We start from the raw sequence: 20,192 nt of genomic DNA on the forward strand, positions 1-20,192 counted from the left end.
CTCAGCTGGTTAAGCATCTGACCCTTGATTTTGGCTCAGGTCATGATCTCAGTTTGTGTCATGATCTCAGTTTGTGGGATTGAGCCCCGGGTCAGGCTCTGCAATGCTCCCCCACCCCCTCTCTGCCCCTCCCCCAACTCGCCTGTATGCACTTTCTCTCTCTCAAAATAGATTAAAAAAAAAAAAAAACAAAAAACTAATAAAACAGGTGAACCTGGTGGCTCAGGTGGTTAAGCGTCCAACTTCAGCTCAGGTCATGATCTCACAGTTCTGGGTTCCAGCCCTGCATCAGGCTCTGTGCTAATAGTGCAGAGCCTGGAGCCTGCTTCAGATTCTGTGTCTCCCTCTCTATTTCTGCCCCTCCCCTGCTCAAGCTCTGTTTCTGTCTCTCTCTCTCTCTCTCTCTCTCTCAAAAAGTAAATAAACATGTAAAAAAAAAAAAACTAACAAAACACAAACAAAACATTTTCAATCAATAACCTCTTTTGGGACACCTGGGAGGCTCAGTCAGTTAAACGTCTAACTCTTGATTTCGACACAGATAGTGATCTCACGGTTTGTGACATCAAGCCCAGCATCAGGCTCCACACTTACCTTGGAGCTTACTTAAGATTCTCCCCCCAGCCCCAACCCTCCCTGCTTGCATTTGCTCTCTCAATAAACAAACAAACAAACAAAAACAGACACCCAGAAAGATCAAACTCAAACACTCTGGAATCTTAATCTGTGTGGTCTATTCACAGAGATGCTGATAATTACCTGGTGTTTCTACTCAACCACATAAATGATACTCCAGCTGGACATCACTGAAAGCTAAAAGACAGCAGGAAGCAAGAAAGAACCAAACAGAAACAAGAGGCAGAATGTTTGGCTGAAAGAAGGAAATGAGCAAACTCTGGAGCCAGACTGTGAGGTTCAAGAGGACACAAACTAGGTTCACAGGGCTAATGCTGTGTGTGAGGAAACTTCAGGCACTGTCAAGTTGACAGGCCATTCAGACTCCAAATGGGTGGGTGGTTACTAAAATATGTACTGTCAGAGTGTAAGAGATCCATTCACTGCAAGTGTGTAAGTCACAGGAGGTGGGGAAAGGTGTGCATTGCAGTTAAGTGTCTAATTACGCCCCAAAGGGGAAGATTTTGGTACAATCTGAGTAAAAGTTTTGGGAAAATTCTTATTCCTCACTCCTCTTAAAGTCTCTTAATTTTATCCTTTCCTTCTTTTTCGGACCTTCTTTTAATTTAAGGACATTTTATTTTACATATCCTTCTAAACCACCTCAAATCCTTCCACATGAAAGTATTCTACTATACTGACACACAAAGCAAGTTCTGTAACATGTGACTTAGGAGAAGTCATTTCACTGTGGGACTGTCCTCTTCGAGTCCAGGTCAGGATTTGGGACACAAGCTGATCAAGAAATTAAGAAGAGAGTTCCATCTAGGAATCTAGAGCAAACAGTAGGGAACGGACCATGTATGACAGCAGTCAGGCTGTCAGTCCTAGCGCGGGAACACCCTGTGAGAGTTACAGTACCACAGCCAGAAGCAGAGCTGCAAAACAGAAAGCTACTTCCGATGACAACACCCTCATGCTCGTTTCATCAATTAACCAGTATTAAACACCCACCTATACATAAAAAGTTTGGCAGATATACAAATTATTGTAAATAATTTACTTGTAAACTTGTACTACCTATTTACATTTCCCAGCCGTAAAACACCAGATTAGCTTAACTTTACAGGAGTATTCTCCTGGAAAGATGCTAAGATTGAACTGCGCACAGACAACACAACTAAAACCACGAAACGACTTCGAGTCTATATACTCCAGCATCCCCTTACCCTCTGCCAGAGAAAGGACTCCCTACCCTCCCTGAACTCAGAACCATCACCTTGAAACACTCACTAGTCTCAGCAGCTCAACTTCCCACAAAGAGATGGCAAAAACCCCAGAGCTCAAGAGAGAAAAGAAAGCAAGCACCAGAGAGACAGTGTGAGAAAAGGGAAAAAGAAGAATGTAGGGAGAAGCAACAGCAATTCCCCTCCTTGCTGCATCACTGCCCTAGTAACCATGCTTCGGAGCCAGCTTCCTTCCATCCCTATCCCGAGGACACACATTACACATCTCTCATTCTGAAGAAATGTTCATCAGCAAAGTGTTCACCATAGCAGTTAACATTGCTATCTTTCGGGGGTGCCTGGGTGGCTCAGTCGGTTGGGCATCCAATTTCGGCTCAGGTCACGACCTCACAGCTCATGGGTCCGAGCCTCACGTCGGGTTCTATGCTAACAGCTCAGAGCGTAAAGCATGCTTCAGATTCTGCATCTCCCTCACTCTCTTCCCCTCCCCTACTCACGCTGTCTCTCAAAAATACATAAACATTAAAAAAAAACTATCTTTTGGCACAACTTAAGTTCACAATACATGTTCATACATTTCACAATGAGCCTACCTTCAAATTTGCTAACAGTGCACATTCATCTATTATATAGATACAACCATACATGAGAAATAACTTACCTAACAAGTGCAACAGTTGTCTGATATTTTTCCTGGATGTAGGAACAAAGTAAATTCGAATACCAGATAAAACTTTCACTTTGCATATTATAATGTGCTTATAGAATTCTCTAACATCACACAAAGAAGGAAGAGGATTTAACATTAAATAACTTAAATAACACATCAAAACATACAAAGTAACACAAAAACTTACCATCCCTGTTCATTTTTATACTTGTAAGCAGCCCCAAGAATGTGACACAAGGTGCCTCCAGCTTTGAAATCCATGAAACATTTTGCCTAAAAATGATACAAGTTACACATGAGAAAAATAAAAGTTCTGACAAGATTACTCTGAGTATGTCTGAATTCAAAGTTTTATAAATGCAAAAGATATCAACAACTGCAAACTTAATAACCTCCTTAAATAATTCCTGGAACCAAGTAAGGTTTTATAAAGAAATTTTTCCAAAAGTGGATTAAAATTTTTTTTAATTCAACTAACATTTTATTCTTTAAGCAAAGTCACTGAAAAACAAGATTTACAACAGACAAAATGTTTCAGCAGGAAACAGTAACAGATAGAATAGTGATATACTACAAATTCCGTTAGTAAATGTAAAATCTGATTTTTTGGGGTGCCTGGGTGGCTCAGTTGGTTAAGCGTCCAACTCCTGAGATGATCTCATGGTTCGTGAGACTGAGCCCCGCATCAGTTCTATGCTGACAGTATGGGGCTTGCTTAGGATCCTCTCTCTCTGCCTCTCCACTGTTCACTCTTTCACTCTCAAAATAAACTTCATTAATTAATTAAAACCTGATTTTTAAAATTATAAAATTCTAGTAACAATTTCCAACAACAATTTTACTATAGAATAAGAAAATATTAGTATATGTTAGACTTTTTTCCCCGATTCCTGACTTTAAATTATACAAAAATTATAACTGAACTCTTGCTATAATATTTTAACGACCACTGAAACATGGTATAACTATAAATTATATGTAAACCCATAGCTGAAATCTGTACAATTTCAGAGAGGTGCACTTTATGGATTATAAAAGTAAAGCTCAAATAGTTTAAATGCTGAATGACTTCCATATTATGGAAGTAAAAGTTCCATATAAACTGATCATCAAATAGGCTAGTAAGATGAAAATATTAGAAATACACCATGCAAAGGCACCTACCTAGGTGGCTCCTGTTAAGAATCTAACTCTAGGGGTGCCTGGGTGGCTTAGTCAGTTAAGTGTCCAACTTTGGCTCAGGTCATGATCTCATGGCTTGTGAGTTTGAGCCCCACGTCGGGCTCTGTGCTGACAGCTCAGAGCCTAGAGCCTGCTTTGGATTCTGTGTCCCTCTCTCGCTCTGCCCCTCCCCCACTCGTGCTCTGTCTCTCTCTCAAGAATAAATAAAACATTAAAAAAATTTTTTTTAAATTTTAAAATATCTAACTCTTGATTTCGACTCAGGTCATGATTTCAGTTTGTGTGTGTGAGCCTCGCATTGGGCTATGAGCTGACAGCACGGAGATTGCTTGGGATTCTCTCACTCCCTCTCTCTGCTCTTCCCGTTTGCTCTCTCTCAAAATAAGTAAACATTTTTTTAAAAGATACATTAAAATATAAAAAAAATACACCCTGCATTTTTTCCTTGAAAATGATTCTTACAAAATAATATAATAAAAAGAACAGCATGATGTCAAATATTAAGAAGACAAAAAACAGAATGGCGTTTGCTAGGGGTTGGGGAGAGGGAGGAATGAGGAGTTACAATTTTTTTTAATTTTTTTTAACGTTTATTTATTATTGAGAGACAGAGAGAGACAGAGCATGAGCAGGGGAGGGGCAGACGGAGACACAGAACCCGAAGCAGGTTCAGGCTCTGAGTTGTCAGCACAGAGCCAGATGCGGGGCTCGAACTCACAAACCTCGAGATCATGACCTGAGCCGAAGTCAGACACTTAACCGACTGAGCTGCCCAGGTGCCCCTGGGAGTTTCTATTTAATGAGTACACAGTTTCTTTCTCTTTTTTTTCCTTAATTTTACTGATTTAGTTTTGAGAGAGAGAGAGAGAGAGTGCACGTGCAAGCAGAGGAGGGGCAAAGACAGAGGGAGACCAAGAATCCAAAGCAGGCTCCAAGCTGTCAGTGCAAAGCCCAACGTGGGGCTCAAAGCCACAAACCGTGAGATCATGACCTGAGCCGTAGTCAGACACTTAACCAACTGAGGCACCCAGGCACCCCAGAGAGTTTCAATTTGGAAAAATGACAAAGTTCTGGAGATGGATGGTAGTAACTGTTGGACTACAATGTGAATATAATAATAACATCACTGAACTATACACTTAAAAGCAATTAAAATATTTTAGGGGTGCCTGGTTGGCTCAGTCAGTTGAGCATCTGATTCTTGGTGTCAGCTCAGGTTATTATGATCTCATGGTTCGTGGGATTGAGCTCTTCATCGGGCTTTGAGCTGTCATTGCAGAGCCTGCTTGGGAATGTCTCTCTCCCTCTCTCCCTTCTCCTACCCCATACTCGCTCATGCCCTCTCTCTCAAAATGAATAAACATTTTTTAAAAATAATTAAGGGGAGCATGGGTGGCTCAGTAGGTTAAGCGTCTGACCTCGGCTCAGGTCATGATCTCACGGTTTGTGAGTTTGAGCCCCGAATCAGGTCTGTGTCGACAGCTCAGAGCCTGGAGTCTGTTTCAGATTCTGTGTCTCCCATTCTCTCTCTGCCCCTTCCCTGCTTGCACTCTGTCTCTTTCTCTCTCTCAAAAATAAATAAACATTAAAAAAATAATAATAAATTAAAAAAATAAAATGCTATGGCAAAAAAAAATGCTATGGCAGTTGAAAAATGTTTTAAAAAACAATTAAAATATTTTCACTGTAGTGAAAATTAAATAACATCTTTAAAAACTATCAGGGTGCCTGGGTGTCTCATTCAATTGAGCGTCCAACATCAGCTCAAGTCATAATCTCACAGTCCAAGGGTTCAATCCCCACATAGGGCTTTGCACTGACAGCGTGGAGCCTGCTTCAGATTCTCTGTCTCCCTCCCTCCCTCTCTGTCCTTCCCTCATTCATGTGCTCTCTCTCTCTCGAAAATAAACATTAAAAAAAATTTTTTAACAAATAAAACTATTAAGAAGAATCATTAAGATGAGCTCTTCCAAATTAAGCTAACAAGTAAGCCCTCCAAGTCATTCTGGTTATCCTTTTGCTTTTTAAATACATGAGATGGAGTTCCTAATATCTTGCCCAACACAATTAATTCCCAGTACATCCCAAATGTTGCATTACATATTCTTAAATACATCCAGGTGCAATTCTTTTTTTTTTTTTTTTAATTTTTTTTTTTCAACGTTTATTTATTTTTGGGACAGAGAGAGACAGAGCATGAACGGGGGAGGGGCAGAGAGAGAGGGAGACACAGAATCGGAAACAGGCTCCAGGCTCTGAGCCATCAGCCCAGAGCCCGACGCGGGGCTCGAACTCACAGACCTCGAGATCGTGACCTGGCCGAAGTCGGACGCTCAACCGACTGCGCCACCCAGGCGCCCCATCCAGGTGCAATTCTTACCACTGACAACATGTTATTTATCTGAGAAAATGCACAAGTTATTACAATTTTGTAGTTTTGGCATCTTAAATGAGAATAATATGCTGGGAGGTATCTTCAAGAGTAGAATGAAATTAGTTCTCCTCCTAAGCCTTCCCTGAACCCCTAGAGACTAGACTAAAATGCTCTTTCCAACCACACATGCATATCACTACAGTACATATGCAAACCACTCACAGCAGAATACTGAAATGACTGTAGATTTATCTGTAATATGAAGTCCTTGAGGACAGGAGCAGTGTCTTATTCAAATATTTAACATCAGTATTCAGCAAAGTGCCTGCTAATGTAGGTACTCCATAAAACTTCTCAACAGTTCAAGTGTACTATGATCATTTAAAAGTTCATAGTCGTGCTACATATCGATCAGACCAGAACATTATTATCAGATACATGCTTACAACAGACACAGTAACTTCTATCAACCACCACAGGAACAAGTAATGACTGAAGAAGTAGAAACTGAGACTTCCAATTTTCCAGAAGTAACATCTGAATAAAGGGCAAGAGGGAAGCTCAGGAACCTGTCAACGGCACTAGTCCCAGTAACAAGCACAAAAAGGAAAACATCTGTAAAGGTGTGGCAAAAAAACCCCAAAAAGGGACACTCACCACACGTCAAGGATTCCTAGTGCTAACATGGAAATGGATTTGGGATTCTGGTTCTAATGATAAGCTCAGTATCAAAATCACCAGGGTAAAAAAGCAGATCAGAGTCAGGGGATGGAAAGCTGGAAGCAGACACAGGAGAATTCCCAGGCACCCCTATTGGACCCTAACTGTATTTCCTCACTCAACCCTCATCCCAACCACCGCCACCCTGAATGAAGAGGCCTTGCCCTCACTGACACTGGATGTTATTCAAACACAAGAGAAGCATGAATTGTTAATTGTAAATTCCTCTTGATTAATGCTGAAAAACTTAAAGAATAAAAGGACAAGAGGATACCCAAACTTGAGCTTTCCAGAGCCAGCGAGATGCTACTTTGTGTAAGTTATCTCAGCAGCTACACACCCCAATCAGAGACTGGGGGTCAAGGACAGCTCTAATAGGTTGCTTCTATTCCCAGCTATGTGACTACACTGCTTTTGATAAGCTGTTCCATCTCTGGTTAACTAACTGGGAAATTTAATCTAATCTTATTCTGGATGTATGTAAGTGGTCTCATCCTGCCTAATTATAGTCCACCAAAAATTCTGCTGAGCTGATGAAATGGAGAAAAGATAAATTTAACTGCGATACTTAGAAGTGCTTAAAATCTGTGCCACAGTGTCCTTATTTCTTTGGCTTATTTATTAAAGACAAAGTAGTGCTAACAACTGGAAAAAAGAGGAGGACGAGGATGTATACATGGGTAGGGAGAACACACATACATAATGCCATGTTCTGGTCTATTCATCAACATGATGGTGCAGGAATAGACCTAAGCAAGGGAGGACATCAGAACTAAAACAATCATCCGCCACACACGCGGAGAAGCAGGGCTATCAAAATGTTGCATCAGTAGGGAAAGCATACATTGGAAAAAAATATCTGCCAACCAAAATTCAAAGAGGATAACAAGCTTCCATCTCAATACAATTTGAGTTTGGAACTTAACTAACCACTCAGTTAGGAAGTCCACACCAAATTAACATAAGAATTGGGCCTAAATTTAGCAGGTCCTTAAAGAGCAAATTCTCAGCCCAGACCAACAGGATTCCCAGGTAAAATTCCACTGAAGGAAGTGCTGACATTCCAAAATTCAAATACACAAAAACTTTTTTTTCCTTTACATCAACAACAAAAAAGAAGAATCCTAATATTTCAGATAATAGAACAAAATGATAGGATTTGTATAACTGGAATATATAGAATGATTAAAAACACTAAAGAGGGGTGCCTGGGTGGCTTAGTTGGCTAAGCATCCAACTTTGGCTCAAGTCATGATCTCACGGTTCGTGAGGTCGAGCCCCACATCAGGCTCTGTGATGACAGCTCGGAGCCTGGAACCTTCTTTTTTTTTTTTAAAGTTTATTTATTATTGAGAGACAGAGAGACACAGAGCATGAGCAGGGGAGGGGCCAAGAGATGGAGAGACACAGAATCTGAAGCAGGCTCCAGGCTCTGAGCTATCAGCACAGAGCCTGACACAGGGTTCAAACTCACAAACCAAGAGATCATGACCTGAGCCGAAGCCTGACACTTAACCAACTGAGCCACCCAGGCGCCCCCTGGAGCTTTCTTCATATTCTGTGTCCCTCTCTCTCTGCCCTTCCCCCACTCGTGCTCTGTCTCTCTCAAAACTAAATAAACTTTAAAAAAAAATTTTTTTTTAAACACTAAAGAGAAAGATGTGAAAAATAAATACATGTAACTTCTGGCACATAAACATTCAATGAAAGTAAAAGCACACCTGTCAGGTTATATAGACTAGACAACCACACACAGAAGAGTAAAGTTTAAAATTTCTTAGAAACTGTGAAGGACTTTTTCTTTTTTTTTTTTTAATGTTTATTTTTGAGAGAGACAGGCAGAGTACGAACAGGGAGGGGCAGAGAGAGAGGGAGACACCCAGGCTCCCTAAAACTGTTAAGGACTTAAACCCTTAGCTTCAAGAAGCATATCAATTTTGAGGGGTATGTTAAAAGTATGTAATAAAACCTACACCTCAACACTATAACACAATTGCATAACAGTATAGACAAAGACATCTTAAAAGCAACCATAGGGAAAGAGAGTACCTAAAAACAAAAACAAAAAACTGGACTGACAGATTTTTCAACATCAATAATCTTAGTAAGTTACAAAAAATATTACATGTTCTTAATGTAATCAAATTAGAAATTTTAATAAGAAAAAACCAATCATTCCAATTATCTTTTGAAATAATAATGCAAGGATTGAAGGAGAAATCAAAACAAATTAGAAAATACTTTAGAACTGAGGTGCCTGGGAGGGTCAGTCGGTTAAGCGTCCAACTTAAGCTCAGGTCATGATCTCATGGTTTGTGAGTTCGAGCCCCCATCAGGCTCTGTGCTGGCAGCTCAGAGCCCGGAGCCTGCTTAGGATTCTTTGTCTCCCTCTCTCTCTCTGCCCCTCCCCTGCTTGCGGCCACATAACGCACGCGCTCTCTCTCAAAAATACACATTAAAAAATTTAAAATTTTTTAAAATGTTTGTTTATTTTTGAGACAGAGGGAGACAGAGCACGAGTGAGGGAGGGGCAGAGAGAGAGGGAGACACAGAATCTGAAACAGGCTCCAGACTCTGAGCTGTCAGCACAGAGCCCGATGTGGGGCTCGAACCCACGAACTGTGAGATCATGACCTGAGCCAAAGTCGCACACTTAACCAACTGAGCCACCCAGGTGCCCCTACACATTAAAAAATTAAAAAAAAAAAAAAAAAGAAGAAGAAAATAGTTTAGAACTAAATGATAGTGAAAACATCACACACCAAAATATATGAGCCACAGCTGGAGATGAACAGGTTTAAAAGAAAAAAAAAGGAATGCTGACCCCTACCTCACATAATGCAGAGAACAATTCTAGATGGATTACAGTTGTAAAGGTGAAAGGTAAGACAATAAAGCTTCTAAAAGAAAACACAAATATATTTATGACTTTGGAGCAGGCACAGATTTCTTTAAAAAAGGGGCACTTAGGTGGCTCAGTCAGTTGAGTATCCCACTCTTGACTTTGGCTCACTCAGGTCATGATTGCAGGATTGGGAGATCAAGCCCTGGGCTCCATGCTAAGCATGGAGCCTGCTTGGGATTCTCTCTCTCTCTCTCTCTCTCTCTCTCTCTCTCTGCACACTTCTCCCCTACTCTCTCTCTCTCTCAAATAAAAAAAGGGGGAGGTGCATAAAAAGCATTAATCATAAAAAAAAAATATCTCATAAATTACTCTATGTCAGGGATTGGCAAACTGTGGCCCACAGGCCAAATCCAGCCTGCTTTTGTTTATGTAAATGAAGTTTTATTGGAGAAAAGTCCATGCTCATTGTCTGTGGCTATGTTCACACAAGAGCAAAGATGAGAAGCTGCAGCAAAGACTACATATTTACTATCTGACCTTTTACAGATAAAATTATTTACCATTTGGCCTTTTACAGAAAAAGTTTACTGATATCTGCTCTATATTACAACTAAGAACCTCTGTTCACCCAAAAATATCCTGAGAAAAAAAAAATAAGCTACCAAGAGGGTCTTTGCAATAAATATTTCTGACATGGGCACATAAGAAAAACTCCTTTTAAAAAAAATGAGAAAGAAACAATTGTTGGTGAGGATGCACACTGTTGGTGGGAATGCAAACTGGTGCAGCCACTATGTTAAATAGTATAGAGCTTCCTTAAAAAGGCAAAAACGACGGGGTGCCTGGGTGGCGCAGTTGGTTAAGCATCTGACTCGATTTTGGCTCAGGTCATGATCTCAGGGTCATGAGATCCAACTCCATACTGAGCATGGAGCCTGCTTAAGATTCTCTCCCTTCCTCTCTACCCCTCTCCCCCTCACTCTCTGTAAAAAATTAAAAATTAAATACAAATAAATTTATTTTTTTAAAAAGTTAAAAGCAGAACTACCCTGGGGCACCTGGGTAGCTCAGTCAGTTAAGTGTCCCGACTCTTGATTTCCGCTCAAGTCATAATCTCAAGGTTTGTAAATTTGAGACAGCATCTGGCTCTGCACTGACAGCGTGGAACCTACTTGGGATTCTCGCTCTTTCTCTCTGCCCCTCCCTGGCTTGCACTCACATGCTCTCTCAAATAAATAAACTTAAAAAAAAAGAGAACTACCCTATGATCCAGTAATTCCACTACTGGGTATTTACCCAAAGAAGACAAAAACACTGAAAGGATGTATGCACCCCTATGTTTACTGCAGCATTACCTACAAAAGCCAAACACTATGGAAGCAGCCCAAGTGTCCATCAAAAGATGAACAGATAAAGAATGTTGCCATTTGCAATGACATGGATAGAGATAGAGACTATTATGCTAAGTAAAATAAGTTAGAGAAAAACAAATATATGATTTCACTCATAAGTAGAATTTAAGAAACAAAACAAAGAAGAAAAAAAGGGAGGGAGGGAGAAAGAGACAAACGAAGAAACAGACTCTTAACTACAGAGAACTGATGGTTACTAGAGAGGTGGGGGGGGATGGGTGAAACAGGTGATGGGGATTAAGAGTACATTTATAATGATGAGCACTGAGTAATGTATAGAATTGTTGAATCAGTATATTGTACACCTGAAACTAATATAACACTGCATGTTAACTACACTGGAGTTAAAATTTGTTTAAAAATTGAGAAAGGGGCGCCTGGGTGGCTCAGTCAGTTAAGCATCTGACTGCAGCTCAGGTCATAATCTCACGGTTCGTGGGTACAAGCCCCGCATTGGGCTCTGTGCTGACAGCTAAGAACCCAGAGCCTGCTTCAGTTCCCATGTCTCCCTCTCTCTCTGCCCCTCCCCTGCTCGCACTCTCTCACCGTGTCTCAAAAATGAATAAACACTAAAAAAAATTTTTTTTTTAAATTATGAAGATTAATCATACCCACTGTTGACAAGAATACAAAGGAACTGGAACTCTCATGCACTGCCAGGTGGTATGTAAAATGATACAACCACTTGAGAAAACAGTATGGCAGTTACTTCCGAAGTTGAACGCTATCAATTCTATGACCCAAACGTTCTACTCCTAGATTATTTACCTAGGAGAAATGAAAACATGTCCACAAAAAGATGTGAACATTAACAATGACGGCAGCTTTACTTACAATGCTGGAAACAACCCAAATGTCCATTAAAGGGTAAAGGGATAAATGAACTGTGATTTGGAGCACCTGGGTGGCTGAGTCAGTTAAGCATCTGACTCCTGATTTCAACTCCTGTCATGATTCTGCAGGCTGTGAGATTGAGTCCCACACTGGGCTCTGCGCTGACAGCATGGAGCCTACTTGGGATTCTCTCTCTCCCCCTCCCCCACTCACGCGATCTTCTCTCAAAAAAAAAAAAAAAGGGAAAAATAATACGTAGAACACAGATAATGCCCATCTCAAAATCCATTATGATGAGTAAAAGAACCGAGGCAAAAAAAAGTGTATTATGTGATTCTACTTATATAAATTTCCTGAATCTGGGGTGCCTTAGTGGCTCAGTCGGTTAAACGTCCGACTCTTGATTTCAGATCAGGTCACAGTCTCACGGTTTGAGCCGAGCATCAGGCTCTGCGCTGACAGCACGGAGCCTGCCTGGGATCCTCTGTCTTCCTATCTCTCTGCCCTTCCCCCACTCATGTGTGTGCTCTCTCAAAAATAAACATTAAAAAAGATCTTTAAAAACATGTTTTTTGATGAAGCTGTATATGAATCTGTAGTGTCACTGGTTGCCAGAGGACTGGGTGGAAGATGGCTTCCAAGGAAACTTTTGGGGGTGATGGAAATGTTCATTACCTTGAACTCATCATTATTTTAAATATGTGCCATTTATAATACATCAATCAGACATATACCTCAGTAAAGCTAGAGAGATAAACATTATGGGAAAAGAGAGAAAAGGGAAAAAAAAGTCAAAGGGGGAAAAAAAACAGGTAAAAAAGAAAGCATCACCCAGACAAATCAGAAATACAATGCCACTAAACTAAGGTTTCTACTTGTGTATCCACACGGTATGGATGGGACTATAGGCCTGCCATTAACACTGGTCCTATAGTTTTCTGGAGCTGTGGTCAACACCTGGCCCAGCATGTCCTCAGCCTGGCATACAGATCCTGGCTATAAAAGCCCATACTCTGCAGTCCACTGAGCTCTGACCAGTCATGCCAGACCAGTGGCTCACTGCCCTTGCAGGTGAATTACAAGGGTGAGAAGAGAATGGACTAGTTTCAGACTTATCCTTTTATCTACAGTAAATTGTACTATCTACAGGCACACGGTTGAACAGCTCAATTGGACTATCTCCCTCATGTTTGGCTCAACTTGTTTTTTCATGTTTACAAATACTTCCTCCAAGGCTCACAACACAGAGGAATACTTATAATTCTATTCCTATAAAATTCAAAGACCACCAAGACTACACGATTCTCTTTAGAGATGCATACAAACATGGTGATCCATATAAAGAAAAGCAAAATTAAAGTAAATCATTGATTGCTCCACAAAGTAAATATCCCACATCATTTCACTTAAATAGTTACTTATATTCCACTTTCATCAGACAGAGGTCTAAGCTACAAACTTAAAGAACTAACTTCCAATACACATAAAACACTTAAGATTTCTTTCTAGTTCCATGTTCCCAACGGTAGTCTCTCCACTCCGAAGTTAATGGAATGGCAGGGTGTAGTCAGGTTATAGTTGCAAATGAAATCATTAATTTTTTTAAGAGTAATGGTAAGTTGAAAATTTTGAACATCTCATGAACATATTCAAAATCTTCTGCTACTTGGGGCACCTATGTGGCTCAGTTGGTTGAGCATCTGACTTTGGCGCAGGTCATGATCTCATGGCTCGTGAGTTCAAGCCGCACATCAAGCTTGCTGCTGTCACCGCAGAGCCCTCTTAGATCTTCTGTCCCCCCGCCCCCGCCCCTTCCTCACTTGTGCTCTCTCTCTCAAAAATAAGTAAATCTTTAAACAAAAAAAAAAATCTTCCACTACTTTAGACTCTGATTTGACCCTATAGTAGTCCTCCAAGTCTTAGAGCTTTGTTGTTTTTAAACATAGACCCTTATAATCTATTTTTTAAAAAGCAGATTACAAAACTGGCTCTAACCTGTCTTTATCACTATATTATGTATGCACATGCACTGAGCCTTGAAGAGATTATAGAAAAACAAGAATTTTTACTTGTGGTGGAGGTAAGAACACTTTTTTCTTCTGTTTCAATTCATGCTGTTTGTCTATACAACATATTATTTTTTAAGTAGGCTCCATGCCCAATGTGGGGCTCAAATTCACAACCCCAAGATAAAGACTCACATGTTCTACTAACTGAGCCAGGAAGGTACCCCTGCCTATACAACATATTTTTAGCCTTATAAATCCTTAAATTTTCTCTAAATCCTCTTACATCTCAGTTTAGCATTATATAGGACATACCCTACACTGAGCCAGCTGTTTAATATCTGGTATGACTTAAGACGTTAGTATATAAAGTTCCACTTTGATTAAAAAAAAAAAAAAAAATCAGTCCAAATAGTGAACTCTTACACCAGTACTATTTATTCAGAAAGAAAAAAAGAGAAGAAAAAAAACTTTTAAGGTTAAGTAGCTGACATGTTCCACTAAAACGTTCTTGGCTTCATTGCCTCTCTCATCCACTTTTGCTTGACACCATTACACGTTACGTCAATCCCTTTCATTTGGAAAAATGCTAAATGCTAAACACTATTTTAAGAGGAAGAGAAGTACATCTGGTCCCACTGGCACTAAGCCATGAATTATTTTTATTTATGGCTTATGCCTAAAAATACTCTTCCCTAATCTTTAATCTGGAAAAAAATAATGGTTTAGTTCCCAAGAGTTAAACATCCCATAAATAAAGCCTCCTGTAGATACTATTTTTTAAGACCATTCATATAATCATAATGTGAATCACATTATATAAAATACTTCATGTAATGTTATCTATAAATTTTATTCTAAATGATGTTATACTTGATAAAGTGCAATCTCTATGTTATTATGTTACAGTGTTTTGTTTTGTTTTTTTAAGATTATTTACTTATTTTGAGAGAGAGTGTGACAAGGGGAGGAAAAGAGAGACTCCTAAGCAGGCTTTGCACTGTCAGCACAAGCCCAACTCAGGGCTCAAACTCATGAACCGAGAGTGAGATCAGGACCTAAACTGAAATCAAGAGACGCTCAATCGACTGAGCCACCCAAGCACCCCATGTTACACTGTTTTAAATGATAACTTCAAATAGCCCCTGATTTAATAATTCTAATCTGGTTCATAATATACAAGAATAAGAACTAAAATCTCACGTAACTAGAGGTAAAGGAACATGAACCTTTCAAATGATTCAGGAAAAAAATATAGATACACATAAACTAAAAGAGAATGATAAAGCAATTGTAGTAACATGTTAACAATCAGAGGTTCTGAATCAAGGGAAAATGAAAGTTCTTTGTACTATTCTTGCAAAATTTTTACTTTGAAATAATTTTAAATTTACAAAAGTCACCAAAAAAAATTTCAATTAGTCACACAGTTCACAAAATGAAATACACTGATTATCCAGTTGAGTAATTCCCATTAGTAAAAAGTGAGCATATACCTCTAATACCTAAAAATCTATCCATAAATTATATACATGCACTTATACAATGCTAATACATCATGTATATATAACTTAAATCACACATTAAAATATAAGTATATCAAAAGGATAAAGTTAAAAAGTGAATCAAAACAGAAGGAATGATCTTGCTCTACAACTGCAAATTCAACCAGTACCCAGTAACTCCCAAATCTCTTCTAATTCAACCCCGTAGTCTAAATTCCAGATCTTATTTCCTAGTACCTACAGAATTTCTAAACCCAAGGTGCCTATAGGAGAACCAACCCTAACACAATTAAAACTAAATTGAGTACCTTTCCCTAGAAACCTGCTTTTACTCTGGCTTTCCCCTTAGTACTAAGGGTGTCTGAATGCTTGGTACAGTCACCTTAGTAAATTCTTTCTTTTTCCAGCCCCTATACTGCCCCCACCAAAGTATTACCAAGTTCTGCCCCCTTAAACTCTTTCAATTCCTTTCTGTCCTCTTTAAATCCACTGCTTGCTCTGCAGGTTGTCATTATAGTGGATTATGAGAGCAGATTCTTCATGCAAAACTTTCAAAGCCTCCAATCTCAACAGCTTCCAATCCATTCTTCACACTGAAGCCTGTGGGATTTTTCTAAAACCCAGAATCAACTAAGCCACCTTTCACTCTCTCTCGTGTGGTTCCCCATCACTTTCGAGATAAAGACCACACATCTAGCATAGTAAACTCGGCCTATTAAGACTGATTCTAGGGGCGCCTGGGTGGCTTGGTCGGTTAAGTGTCCGACTTCGGCTCAGGTCATGATCTCACGGTCCCTGAGTTCGAGCCCCTCGTCGGGCTCTGTGCTGACAGCTCAGAGCCTGGAGCCTGTTTCAGATTTTGTGTCTCCCTCTCTCTCTGCCCCTCCCCTGTTCATGCTCTGTCTCTCTCTGTCTCAAGAATAAATAAACGTTAAAAAAATTAAAAAAAAAAAAAAACAACAAAACTGATTCTAGCCCATTTCTCTACCTATTGTCCTCAGTTTTTTTTTTTTTATTTTTTTTTTACAATTTTTTTTTTCAACGTTTATTTATTTTTGGGACAGAGAGAGACAGAGCATGAACGGGGGAGGGGCAGAGAGAGAGGGAGACACAGAATCGGAAACAGGCTCCAGGCTCCGAGCCATCAGCCCAGAGCCTGACGCGGGGCTCGAACTCACGGACCGCGAGATCGTGACCTGGCTGAAGTCGGACGCTTAACCGACTGCGCCACCCAGGCGCCCCCTATTGTCCTCAGTTTTAATCTTGAACTATCTGCAACTGTAAAGTACCACATTTTCTCAAGCCTTTATGCTTTTACATGTTGCTATCACTACCTGAAAATTCCATCCTCCAGCATTTCCCTGAAGAACTCATACTCAACTCTCAGGTCTCAAATTCAAATGTCCTTTCCCCTGGAAAACATTACCTGAGATCACCAGGAAAGTCAAAGGCTTTATTCATTCAGCTCACTAGAGCATGAGCCCCCCGACGACAGACAATACACCACCCTGCTCTTTAAATTCTCACAACTTGGTAAATAACCAAATGCTTCAGACCTACTTGTTGAGTTCTAATCAATGGGGGAAAAGAAGCACTTTTTAATGTCACTGGGGTAACCAGATAATCATAAGAAAAAAAATGGATCCATCGCTCACACTGAATACCAAGACAAATTCTAAACAGATGAGAATTAAGTGTAAAAAATGAAACCATACAAGTACTAGAAGAACACGTGACTAAATTTCTTATCACTACAAGTGAAAGCTTCCTAACTTGATTCAAAAAACACAATTCTATGCTTGGCTGTCTCAGTCAATAGAGCATGTGACTCTTGATCTTAGGATTGTGAGTTCAAGCCCCATACTGAGGGTAGAGATTTCCTCATGTTGGAGGTAGAGATTACTTAAAAACAAAAAACAATTCTTGGGGTGCCTGGGTGGCTCAGTCGGTCAGGTGCCAACTTCAGCTCGGGTCATGATCTCACGGTCCGTGGGTTCAAGCCCCATGTCAGGCTCTATGCTGACAGCTCAGAGCCTGGAGCCTTCTTTGGATTCTGTGTCTCCCTCTCTTTCTGCCTCTGCCTTATGCTCTCTCGCTCTCAAAAATAAACGTTAAAAAAAATTTTTTTTTTAAATACCACAATTCTTTATCTGACTAAATGAATGTTTGGAGGGTACCTAGGTGGTTTAATCAGTTAAGCGTCCAACTTCGGCTCAGGTCATGATCTCGTAGTTCGTGAGTTCAAGCCCCATGTCGGGCTCTGGGCTCACAGCTCAGAGCCTGGAGCCTGCTTTGAGTTCTGAGTTCTGTTTCTCCCTCTCTCTCCCCCTCCCTAGCTCATGCTCTGTCTCTCTCTCTCAAAAATAAACATTAAAAAATATAAATAAATAAATAAATAAATAAATAAAATGTCTGGATAACAAAAATATGATAAGCAAACTAAATACATTTACTGAAAGACCAGTAAAAAAACATACACTATCTCCTATTCTCAATTATACCTGAGATATCAATGGGCTGTTAAAACAGAAAGTTTAATACGGCGCCTGGGTGGCTCAGTAGGTTAAGCATCAGACTTCAGCTGAGGTCATGATCTCATAGTTTATGAGTTCAAGCCCACATCGGGCTCTGTACTTAAGTGCGGAGCCCGCTTCAGATCCTGTCTCCCTCTCCCTGCCCCTCTCCTGCTTGAATGCACGTTCTCTCTCTCTCAAAAATAAATCAAGTATCAAACTTGTCTATAAATTCAAATGTTAAGGAAAGAACAAAACCGGGGCTCCGGCTGACTCAGTCAGTAGAGCATGTGATTCATGATCTCTGAAATCATGAGTTCAAGCCCCACACTTGGTTAAAGATTATTAAAAATAAACTATTAAAAATAAATAAATAAACATAAAAAAATGAAAGAACAAAACCTACATATTTCAAAAGGAAAAAAAGCATAACTGAGACCAAACTATCAAAGTATCAATTGCAAGGACAACAGAATTAAATTTTCACACAAGCTCAGAAGAGTCTTGGCTACAGAAGATAAAAATTCCACAAAAAAGTATCCTAGCCACAAGAATTGAATTAAAGAATGTAAAAGACTCAGTATAGTAGAGACTACAAGGAAAACTACAACATACTAAAATGTTAAGTCTATAAATACTTGTTATGATGTTTAATGCAAATATTAAATGACTCCTGAAAGAGAAGTTTCCCACACTTAAAAAACGGTAATATTCTATAGGTAAAATTCTGTTGAGGCTCTTTTTTTGTTGTTATTTCTGTTGGATAGTAGCAGTAAAGGAAAGAGCTGTAGACAGTACTTCGTACAGAAACCACTGATTCCCCAGTGTTACTGTAAGTTGATGTACTTACCGGAAGTTTGGTGAAGGCCGGGTTGGTGACATGCTTCCCAAAGGCATCTTCCTGGAATTGGAGAAGCTGTACCACTAGCCCAGCCAGAGTTTTGTTGGTAGGAGCATCTGCGTGAACATACTGCAAGATAAAGACAGGAACTCAAAATCTAGGACAATCGTGTGGAAGAGAATGTTCCCTTACTTCCTATTACATACTAAGCACTGACAAGGTGACAGATTTGCAGAGGTCTGAACCATGCTCTCTGCTGTAAAGGAGCTTACAAAAAACAAATACTGAGGGCGGTGAGGAGAAATAACTTTGTCTCTTTAGTTAACAGGTTTCAGAATGAGAGAAACCATGTCCTAGCAATGAATCCAAGTCACCTCGTGTGCACCTAGACCTAAAGTAGATGGTGAGATCCAAAACCTCAAACTTGAGCCTGACAGTCACTGTAGTGAGATGAGACCTACCAGCAAATGTATTTTGTTATGTGAGATGAATATAAGTAACTTCTGACGAGAGAGTAGACTGTACTGTTTTTAAAACAGACCCACAAATTTCTTTGACACTCTTCTCATTAAGAAACAGGGTGTATACAGGGATGCCTGGGTGGGTCAGTCGGTTAAGTGTCTGACTTCATGCAGCTCAGGTCATCATCTTGTGGTCTGTGGGTTCGAGCCCTACATCGGGCTGTGTCTGATAGCTCAGAGCCTGGAGCCTGCTTCAGATTCTGTGTCTCCCTCCCTCTCTCTCTCAAAAATAAACAAACATTAAAAAAAAAAATTAAGAAAAAAAAAGAAGTAGGGTGTATGCCCTCTTTTGCTGAATCAAGACCAACCTTAATGATGAACTTGGAACCGTTAGAATGCAATAGGGGGAAAAAAGTGATATTGTGAACCTCTGAGGATAAGTCAAAAAAGGTTCTACAGCTTCCATGTAGTCCTTTGGGGCAAGTCACCTTCGGAGCCCTGAACTACCATGAAGTCCAACTACCTAAAGGTCATCATACTTTGAGGAAGCACAGGCTACACAGAGAAGCCACTTGGATATGCTATGGCCAGAAGCCCCAGCTGATATTCCAGAAAACTGATGGAACCACCACCAGACACATGAGTAAAAATGGTTCCAGATGATTCTGCCCCCAGCTGTCAAGTCATCCCCAATCATCAAATCTATCCAGTCGAAGCCCTAGACATCACTGAGCAGAGACAACTGTCCCCACTGCACCGACACACAGAAACTTCTAAATTCCTGACACACAGAAACTCTAAGCATAATAAAATGGTTATTTTATGGCAAGAAGTTTTGAATATAATAAAATGGTTAGTCTTATGCATCAAAAAATATATGTATGTAAACTTAAAAATGGTTAGGATGGTAAATTCTGTTGTTTTTTTACAACAAAAAACATTTTTTTAAACAAGCACATGTGAAAAC

The 20,192-nt window shown here is 39.9% G+C and overlaps 1 protein-coding gene across 5 annotated transcripts in view; it reads right to left on the bottom strand.

Moving 5' to 3' along the window:
* The window catches only part of SMARCC1 (SWI/SNF related, matrix associated, actin dependent regulator of chromatin subfamily c member 1), a 176,955-nt gene that overhangs the window by 146,005 nt on the left and 10,758 nt on the right, over window positions 1–20,192 (bottom strand). For all 5 annotated transcript variants that reach the window (XM_030306471.1, XM_030306466.1, XM_030306465.1 and 2 more), the window contains exons 2-3: window positions 18,774–18,893; window positions 2,720–2,805 (exon numbers count right to left, since the gene is read on the bottom strand). In XM_030306471.1, coding sequence (XP_030162331.1) covers window positions 2,720–2,805; window positions 18,774–18,893 — 206 coding nt within the window. The remainder of the gene's footprint in view (window positions 1–2,719; window positions 2,806–18,773; window positions 18,894–20,192) is intronic.

This window comes from Lynx canadensis, chromosome A2, assembly GCF_007474595.2.
Source record: "Lynx canadensis isolate LIC74 chromosome A2, mLynCan4.pri.v2, whole genome shotgun sequence".
Taxonomy (NCBI): domain Eukaryota; kingdom Metazoa; phylum Chordata; class Mammalia; order Carnivora; family Felidae; genus Lynx; species Lynx canadensis.